The sequence below is a fragment of the Leptinotarsa decemlineata genome, unplaced genomic scaffold, assembly GCF_025532065.1.
Source record: "Leptinotarsa decemlineata unplaced genomic scaffold, Ldec_3_MD MMD2_tig00001621_RagTag_RagTag, whole genome shotgun sequence".
Lineage (NCBI taxonomy): Eukaryota > Metazoa > Arthropoda > Insecta > Coleoptera > Chrysomelidae > Leptinotarsa > Leptinotarsa decemlineata.
Window position 1 is genome coordinate 151,510 of NW_027412566.1, and position 10,716 is coordinate 162,225.

The 10,716-nt window shown below is 35.0% G+C and overlaps 1 protein-coding gene across 1 annotated transcript; it reads right to left on the reverse strand.

The window, feature by feature from the left end:
• Positions 1–7,940: 7,940 nt before the first annotated feature.
• Positions 7,941–8,348, reverse strand: LOC141482593 (ubiquitin carboxyl-terminal hydrolase 10-A-like). The gene has a single exon (XM_074176095.1). The coding sequence runs from the start codon at positions 8,346–8,348 to the stop codon at positions 7,941–7,943; it is 408 nt and encodes a 135-aa protein (XP_074032196.1).
• Positions 8,349–10,716: the final 2,368 nt, after the last annotated feature.

The window sequence follows — 10,716 nt, forward strand, 5'->3', positions numbered from 1 at the left end:
CTAACCAATCAGAAAGTTTGAAATTGTTTCTAAGACTGGTACTCTTTTCGCCACCTCATGGTCCGGCGAATAAGTCCTCAAGAATTCACGTCTAGTTCCCGACATTTCTAATGTCGTGAGTCTACTACTGATATATAGATGTCACTGCAAGGGTCATTTTTGGATATTTTCTTTGCTGTCTCGAATAAAACATATGTAGATTAGCCACTTGGGTGGCTTCATTTTATCTTGTCGTTAAATTTAGAGCTCATAAGATAAATTGCGATATTTATTATACGTTTGAGTGTTTTCTGACTTTTATTCTAAATGGGGTATACAGACTGGATGACATATTTTCGACCCTTAACGAAAGATAATGAAATGAATTATGGGGTTGAATGTTACAAAATATCGAATTTCTTAGTATCAAGCAGTTAATTTTAACGACTTTTTTTCTTTAAATGGCTTGGTTCTGTTGGCCTTAAGGTTATTTCTGAAAGATGATAAGGTTCCCTTTTCATACGAAAACACATGTGTTTTGGTATTTAAAATTCAACTAAAAATATAATAAATCCAACTTATTACACTGAAGATGTGAATTTGCTTCGAAAAAATGTTACAAGAGACCTACAAAAAATCAAGTCGTGGTGTGATGCAATTTTTCTATGTTTAAATTTCGATAAAACAAAATTTATTACATTTAAATGTCTTCTTTCAGATATAGAATTAGGTGCTGACTCTATATCATCTGACAACAATTAAAAGTTCTTGGAACTTAACATATATACCAATTTGAAATTCAGAAATCATGAACTTCACTAGTTCGGACTTCCATTGTCTATATAAAATGATTTAAAATCCCTGAAACAACTAAAAAAGAAGAATTGAAAATGAATAGCTGAATATAACAATTATATTAACCAAAATAAACCTGAAATAAATGAAATAATGGTGAAATAAAATACAAGTACATTTCTTTATTTTTATTTTATTCAATTGTTCTATTTCTACTTGTATTTTATTTCACCATTATTTTATTTATTTCAGGTTTATTTTGGTTAATATAATTGTTATTTTCAGCTATTCATTTTCAATTCTTCTTTTTCAGTTGTTTCAGGGATTTCAAATCATTTTATATAGACAATGGAAGTCCGAACTAGTGAAATTCGTCATGAAACATTGTCAGTCACCTTCAAACAAACATTCAGAAATCATATTAACATGATAAACAAAAAAAAATCATCTGGCCACAGCTAAAAAATTAGGTTATGCTGCAGCAAAAAATGTCTCTTTTACTCTCATTAAGTCAAACTTGAGGTACGCAATCCATTTTTGGGGTTCGTATAGTAATGAACTCATTGAAAGTGTATTTTTGCTGCAAAAGCGAGTGGTGCGGTATTTGTGCCAAGTAAATAGGTTCAGTTCCTGCAAACCTCTTTTCCTGAAACACGAAATACTGATACTAACCTCAATCTACGTTTTAGAAGCTACGTGTCTCATTTACAAGAATAAATCTTTATATGAAAATAACAATCGCACTGCAGGGAATGCAATGAATTCATCATTAATCATCCCTAAATCCACATTGATCAAAGACTCAATAATTTACGTCGGTGTCAAAATGTATAATAAACTTCCTGAAGATATAAAGAACATGGATTCTCTCAAAACTTTTAGGAAAAAGTTACATGAAAGACTGGCATCTGAAACCTATTACAATCTGACAGAATATTTCAATGATGAAACGTTATGAAATTGACGGTGCTTATACAATGTAATAATATATGTTTACTTTTACCTAGATGTGATTATTTATATGTATGTTGTATCGTAGCTTTGCTCGGGAATATATAACATGTATTATTTTCATGTTATTATGTAACTGTATATTTATCTGGATGTAGTTATTTATATGTTCTCTTTTCATGTTTGTCAATAAGGTCATGTTTCTTGGATAATGAACACATACTCTTTCTCTCTCTCTCTCAAACCCATAACCTCAAATTATCTCAACCAAACTTGATAACCTCAAACCTTTTAACAACACCAAGAGAGTACTGGCGTCAGGTGGTTGGAACTTAAAGACTTTTGGTTTGGGGTCACAAGATTTTGGGTTTTGAACCACAGAAAAATGTCATTAGTTCGTATTTGGGATAACAGAATTCGGGTTTTAGAGGGTTCTCAAGCACTCCGATGACTTTCTCACCGGTAAAAACTTCGCTAATCAGAATCAGGCAAAAACGGCATTCGTCGACTTCATCGAATCCCGAAAACATAATTTTCATGTACCGGAATTGATCGACTTGTGTTACGTTGGCAAAAGTGAATTAGTATTATTTAAAAGATTACAGTTTAAAGTAGACTCATATAAACGGTCAAAACTGTTGAATCAACTTTGTATTTGTCCTGAGACATAATTTGATATTCAGAGTCGTGACCTATGCAGAGTTCTGAAATTAACACATAATATGTGAGCTAATATGTTAGCACCTTCGCTTTCGAGAAACTCCACCCTTTAAGCAGACAACATAATAAAGTGGTAGTGCATTTAGCGAACTAGCAAGTTCTCCTGATTTACACCATCTAATCTATTATTTATCAAAAGCTTGCGTGTCGCGATAAACGCAAAATACGCACAAACTTACCTAATTTGCCCCTGAATTATTCAACCCCGTTTGTCCCTTCCGAGAGACCCGAGAGAAAATAGTTTTATTTCAGGGATTAGACTTTGGCGCGGCGGCACTACTCTAGAAACGACGCCGTCTTGACAGGTAAGAAGCTTACAGTGGTAAAGTTTCCAACTGTTTTGTGAATGGGAAAGTACGATGAAATTTATAGTGGGTTCGTGTGGGGGAATTTTCGACCGCGGTCTTTCCACTTGTGTCAGTTCCGTTCATCGCGGTAACCGGTTCAAGAAAAGCAATGAACGAGCAACAATAATGTTGTTCAGTTTGTTGAGGTGCTCTGGTTAACCATGGACAAAAATTGTATTGATAAATGACTGGCGTTTGTGATAGATCATACCTACAACAAACATTCCCCCATAGTTCAAATTTATTGAGGCATAAGGTCACCCATTCGTCCATATGGACGATCCTAAACTCTATGCTTCTGAAGAAAAGGATCTCCATCAGTGCTTGGGGGTGGCGGAAGAGTACACGCATGCTATCATTATGGAGTTCGGGATAGATAAATGTGCAACGGTCCATCTCAAAAGAGGAAGATGTGCAGCTCGTAGATGGAAACATCCTGCACCATCTGGACGCCAGAGAGATGTAAACCTACCTCGTAGAACAAAGCCTCTCACATGAGGTACCAGCAGTGAAAAACTCTCCCCTCGGCAAGTATCAGCACAAATTCATACAGATCTGGCCATCGGAACTGTTGGGAAAAACAAAGTTGCTGTTACGAATATGCTTGCCGTTCCAATCTTAATCCACTCATTTGGAGTAGTGCTGTAGACTCGGGAGGAACTGTATCAACTCGACGTAAAACCCCGAAAAATGATGCACCTCCATAGGAGTTTGCATTTCAAATCGCATGTTGCACGATTGTTCTTCCCCCGACAACTCGGAGCATGTGGACTTTTGAGTTCGAAGTGTCTACATGACAGACTGGTACTGAATGCAACCTGTAAAATCGACAGGAGTTCAGATCCCCTACTCTGCATGGTATGCGACCATGAGAGAACATCAATTGGAGCATTTCTCTTTAGCAGCTGCCCTGAACGAGATGATCACAACTCTGTCACCCTGCTGCCCTGAACGAGATGATCACAACTCTGTCACCGAGTTGGAACCCGTTCAGCAAAAGGTCCATATAAAAGCCGCACAGGTCACTGCACTCTTGCGGCAACACAAGGATAAGCACATGCGTGGGGTCCTCTTCAATAACATTTAAGACTTCGGCTTATCAAGTTCAAGTTCAAAAATCTGCATCACGATTCTCCAGTACTTACTCTTCTTTCAAGGTATCTATCTATAAATGAAGCAAATTTCAAGACTGCCGTAAATCCACAGATTTTGGCTGAAGGGGCTTGCCTTAGTAAGTTTTTTCAAAAGCGGGGGGGTCAACTCGTGCAGCAGACTAGCCTCTTATCCACAAATCGTTCTGTTGAATTTTGAATACTTATGCAATCATCAGTTAGAAACATACATTAATAACGATACTATATTTCTTTCCCTTTCTGAAACACATACAAAAGTAGACACTATATACACAAAAAACATAAGAGGATTTGAACTGAGCACCTACTTCTGTAGAAACCTATATGATCAAGGAGGAGTTGCTATATACTCCAGACTGGGACTGAAATGTAAAAAGATAAAACTTGATAAATATTGTTACAACTTCGGTTTGGGGGGTGACTCAGTGGTAGCCTTATGAGGGAAATACCATGAGGGAAACACCAGAATACTTAGATACTAGGTTTATTGCCTAGGAGTTGTACAAGGGGGACCTTCCCCAATCAGGTCTTACTAACAACTGTTCTATTATAATACATCATCATCAAATATAAAACATGTCGCGTCGTTGCATTGATGCTAAATTAAGGGTAGAGTCCTTGATCGCCATAGGTCATCATCTAGCCACAATATTGTATTGAAAAACACTTCGAAATTTGTGTTGTTTCTTGCAAATTAGTGCTCCGTGTGGTGATCATATCCTATTTTTCGAAACTATACAGAAGGTTTATGACGACTTTTATAAACCTAATGTAAATATTATTTTAACAGGTGATATCAATATTCAAGGGATTCCTGTAAAATTAACAAACTTTCAAGATATTCTGTCTAGCCACAAGCCACATAAACAACAGTTGTTTTGTTATTTATTTATCTAGAGTAAGGTGCACAAAATGTGATATGTCACAGAATGTCTTGGAACTCGGAACATAAGTAAACAGAACAGCACGCCTCTGAAATATGTCATCTTTGTTTGTCTCATACTGGTAACAGATTCATTGTTTAGCTATAACTGATGTTGCCAAATGGTGAAATAGAAACGAATCCCTTTAAATGTTGAATGCATTATTTCATTCTTCTCTTTTAAGTATTTGAATATTTTTTTAAAGAAAAATGTTGAAATGATAAGTTTGAAGTGCGTTGTTTTAGATCTTTTTCATGAAAACTACTTCATTTTCGTCAGGAGGAACATTCCCCATCGTAAAATCGCCCACTAGAGTTACCTCACATTCATCTACCATTATCGACCAAAATTTCAGTAACGTTAATGACACAGTCGTTAGTGTAGTTGACAATGATATTTCAGAACATAAAACAGTACTTCCCAGATATCTGAAACAAAATTGCCTCTTTCGAAAACTTTCCAAACGACGAGAAGTTTCAATAAGCACTCTGTTGAATACTTTTGTGAAGCACTCACATGCGAATCATGGAAAGACATTACCGAAGCTTGTACAGTAGATAAAGCATTTGAATACTTTTGTGCTGCATTTTTCCATCACTTCAATATATTTTTTCCTATGAAAAAATATTGGAAAAATGCTAATTCACAAGACAGGAATTGGGAAACCGATAAAGTGAAATTATCGAGTAGAAATTGAAAGATCTTCATATTTTGAGAAATAGGTATCCTGAAACCATTACAGATGCTTACAAAAAGGCCAAAAAGAAACATGTTATATTGTTAAGACACTCAAAAAAAACATTTTATCAGAACCGACTTACAGATTCTAGTGGAACAGCATGGAAAGTAATATCCAACCTTTATTTCCTAGCACAGCCTTTAGTTGTGTTTGTTAAATAAATGTCATTTGTAGGATGAAAAATGGTGTCTTTTGTGGAAAAAATCTAATTGAAACAAAACCAAAATTCAGATGTCATTTTTATTTTCATACCCAACTCTCAATTAGCATTTTCATTACTTTTATAAATGATTACAAATGATCAATTCGATTAATCTTCAATTTTATACATTAGTATAATGATTCAAATTTTGAAACTTTACTTGTCAGTGGTTCTGAAATAGATTCGTTGGTGGTTTTAAAACTTTGACCATTTAGTAAATTCCTAGTAATTCATGGGATTTATTTTAAAGATTTTTATGATATTCTGAATTTCAATTCGAGTAATTTCTACAATAATTTGTTTCTGTTGAAATCTGGTTTTCCATTAACAAATGTTTTTAAAATACACTTTATTGTGAGATTTTCACTGAACAATTTAACAAGAAAGCAGTATACGTGTTTCGACATACAAAGGCTTCTTCAGGTGTGTATTTACCAACAATATTCTACATATTCAATACTTAATATATGTAGTTTTACAATTAGAAGTATCTACATTTCAAGCACCTGATTTTTACCTAAGTTTGTAATGAATTAAATTACCCAGTTTCCACATTTGAAAAAATATTTAGTAACGGGAAGTTATTCAATTCTAATTGATCATTCAGTAAATTACCCGAATTCCGGAATCTATTGATTTCTAAACATTCTAGAAGATTGAGTTTCAAAATCTACTCTTCTAAATGTAACATGATTGAACTCATGTTCTTCTACTAAAAGGTGGTTTGCAAATGTGGAATTGGTCTTTCTATTTACATAACTACTCCTATGCTCTTTAATTCTTTAGGAAAATGTTCTCTCTGTTTGGCAAATATACAGTTTTGGGCAAGAGCCACAAGTCAGCTTATACGAATTACAACTTTCAAAAGTCAGAAGCTTTGAGTAAACTCGTTCGACGAAAAATATCGATATAACGCTATCTGAAAATTTTGTGTTTTCATGCAGCTAGTTTCTTGGCGAATCAAACTGAAACCGCCTGCACCTTGTTGTTTTTTAAGTAATGAATGAAACCAAATTGAAATATCCGTAACCGCGAACCTAAAACGAATATCCTTAACCTAAAACGACCCATATGTTATGAAATTCGAACGGTAATTAAATTAAGATCGACGGTGCGGTGTGAAGTCGTCTCGACGTCAAAGGCTGGGCCCTTTGCGGAAGGGCCCTTTGAGATGTTCTCCTCCTATAACTTTGCGATATGTGAAGTAAGTGGTGCTAATGACTAAAGCTTCGCCTAAGCTGATTCCCGCTTTGTTTCCTGCAGGAAGGGCGGCGTTGAATTGACTTTCCCTGTGGTGATGATAATGATTGGTTGAGTCTTATTCGACAAAAAAATGCAGCATTAATGAATGATTTTCTGATTGACTCGGCTGTTACTTGATGAAATTCATAGTAATTTCACAAACTACACCGTAAACAATTTGATCTTCACAAACTTTATTCTCAAAAATATCACTATCACAGTAGCTTTTTCTTAGTGAATAACACTGATTTGATTTATTCCATATTTTGTTTGGTACAATATCTACTATAAAAAAATACATCGTAAACACAAAGGAAACATAGAACATACCTAAGCAATGAATGCTTGTATCCATTCTTCCATTTGGGTATCTTAATTTGCTTTTTTATACAGTGCGAGTTTTGAAAAATAATAATGATAATATTGAGTAGATGAATTTTATCATAAGAATAATTTCAAAATTATTTATAAATGAAATACATGTAACATTAAAAATTGAACAATACCTATCACTAATGAAAGAATAAAATAATTCATTTAAACCAAAAAAATATCAAATTCAATAAAAACTTAAAAGAGAAATTCCGTAAGATTCCAGACACTGAACTCTACGTAAAAATAACAACCTTATTTAGATAGGAAAATATCACTTTTCCTGTAGAACAGCAAATAAGGAACTCGCGTTCCCTGGGGTTTCATTCGTCTTCATTTTGCACGGTCTTGACCGAAGAATCGTCGTACCCAATCCAGCAATTGTAGCCGACGTGGAAGGCATCGGTCACGTAGTGTCCAATGTTGGCATTTTTGCCTTCGTGGTAAACGACGGCGAATAGCTTGTATTGTCTCTCTGTTGGAGATTGTGTTTCCGACGATATCAAAGTCGAATCAAACTTCAAGTCAAATTCAAAATCAAAAGCCTTGATAATCTTCGGGAAGTTTGCAGAGCCTAATTTGTTCCCAAGCTTCGACCTTCTCGTTTGTTTTCGACGAAGTCACTCCCTCTAAAATGTTCTTGGAGACAAGTACCTCAAGCGCTTCTCTGACGGTCTTCACTTTCTCAATGTTGAGTGGCAGGGTGAGGAAAGGCTGGGTATTCTCAGTAATGTGGACCACGTCGCGATGAATGCTCGACTTTAGTTGCCAACCAAAGATGTCACTTATCGGAGTATTGGTGAAGTCGATCCTTCTGGTTGAATGTCCTTTATTTTTTGATTCTATTATGTTCCATAAATTATTTGAATCATTGCTCAAAGCAGAGTCAACGAGAGGTTTTTCCTCTTTAATATAATATTTAACCAACTCGTTCAGCTCAAACATTTCATCATTGAGCCCATTCAAAAGAAAACCTAGAAACTCTTCTGCATCTTGTTATCTACCATCGATCCAGTCACTCCGCATGTTATGCAACATTTTATAAATCCATGTCGGACCGAATGGGATGCCAGTGTTGATTGAAACTTTTTGGTCATTCTTGGAATTTTCATCTACTCTCCCGTCTTTCGTTAAAAAGTAGGAATGTAGGTGAACAAACTGTTCCACAAAATCAATTTGAATTGATTTCGTCAGACGATCGATGGATAAGCAGAAAAGTGCAGGACCCAGGGGATCTCCTTGTTGAACTCCTCTTTCCGATATGATGACATTGTCTCCAAAATTCTAAAAAGTTGGCTTTTGATAACACTGACTGATGAAGTGGAAAAGATAAGGTGTCAGATCCATGATTCTTTCTAAAAATACCCGTCTGTGAATGCGTTTTGAAAATCTTCTGTTAGAAAAATGGTTGAAAATGAGTCGGATGCTGATTTATGAAACGGCGTGCTGCGTGAGCGAGTACTTCACATCCTCCGGAAGTTCCAAATCCAAATTGTTCGGGACGAAATAAGTTCCCGAATATATTTTTAATGGTGAAACAAGAAATTTTGGCCACATTTTTTCGACCAAGCGTCGAAAAAATGTGCCAACGGCAATAGGTATTATACCACCACATTTCTTCTTCAGAGCTTGTAATGAAGCAACATAAAGAATTGGAAGTACTTCCGAATTAACTCTGCCAGCAAGTAAAAAATTACATAGTGATGTCAAAGAAGATAAGAGTTTTTCACCTTTAGATCCGGAGCTTTTTGATAAAAGATCTTGAAAGTGTGAAGGTCTTAGAGAATCCAGCCCACCAGATAATCCTGTGCGAAATGATCTAACAGCACGTAAAACATCAATTTCAGTTACTTAAAGTGGATCCAGGATTTCATTTCTATTTCCTGGAATATTGAGTTCTAGATGAGTATTCTCAAAGGGACGTTTTGATTTGAGCAACGTAAATGTTTCATTGTCAAAAGTAGTAATTGAGTCAGTCGAAGACAAAATTCGTATAGCCGAAGTAATATCACCATCAGAAACTTTATTGATTATATATTTACTTTTATTCTGTTCCGTTGGTGGTTTTCCATCTCTGGGGGTAAATTTTGAAAGATTGGGGGCGTTTTTCATATTCCTCCTAATTATTAAAGTGATGGATTCTTTATGTGGTTTTTTGGATGAAGGTATACAAAACGATGTATATGAGAAACACAGTAACTTTTTCCAGGAGTCCAAAGACTTTGCTTTAATGCAATTGTCTATTGCATTGAAACTCCAGGGAACGCGAGTTCCTTATTTGCTGTTCTACAGGAAAAGCGATATTTTATATTAGTTAGGTTGATTAGAATAATGGGAAAGTGAAAATAAGAAAGAATAAGTAATGACTTATAGAGTGATAGAGGAGTGTGTATCAGTCGAAAATTAAATTTAGTGTATTGTTTTCGAGAATGAAACTTTCAATGTTTTGTTTGTAGTTCGCCATTTTTGTTATATGCTTAACTTTTAGAAGTAACATATTGTATAGTTTAGGTCCGAAATAGAATATAAATCTTTGTGTATGACTCTTTCTGAATTTGGGTATTCTGATAGATACATCCTCAACAGATCTTGTATATTTTTCAGCAAGATTTTTTTCGTAGTCCTGTTTATTTTTGAACATCCACTGAAGGCATTGATAGGAATATAGACCCCTGACATTCAAGATCTCAAAATCTTTATGAAGCTGATGTGTTGAGAATAACCTAGGTTTCTTCAATATAATTTTCATTGGAGTGTTCTGTGTTGTATGGAGTCGTTTTATTGTTTTATTATACGTTCCACCCCAAGCATTTATGCAATATCTCAGGACAGATTCCGCTAGAGATTTATATGATATAAAAATATTTCTTTTATCCAAGATATCTCGTAATTTATAGAAGCTTTTAATTAGTATTCTGAGTCTTTTCACTACGTAATCAGAGTGGGCGTCCCATCTCAGATGCTGATCTATCATAATACCTAGATATTTTATATTTAGCAACCTTTCCATCAATGGACAAGAGCAATTTTGTGTTTCACACCCTGTTTGATGTAGGTATACTCAAAGTATTTTTTTCCGGCTGATCATTTTGTAGTAAAGAGAAAGTTAGAAATTTTGTTTTACTAACATTCAGACTTAGGAGGTTATCATTTAACCATAGCCTTACATCGCTTAATACCTTCTGTGAACCCTTGTATACATTTTCCTCCTGTAATAACAATAGCCATGTCATCTGCATATGATATGAGATGCCCTTTGAAGTTTTTTATCGTACTTGGACTGTTTATATGAATAAGAAAAAGAATTGGTCCT

Coding starts and splice junctions, on each gene's coding strand:
- LOC141482593 (XM_074176095.1), bottom strand. CDS start 8,348: ATGTTTGAGCTGAACGAGTTGGTTAAATATTATATTAAAGAGGAAAAA.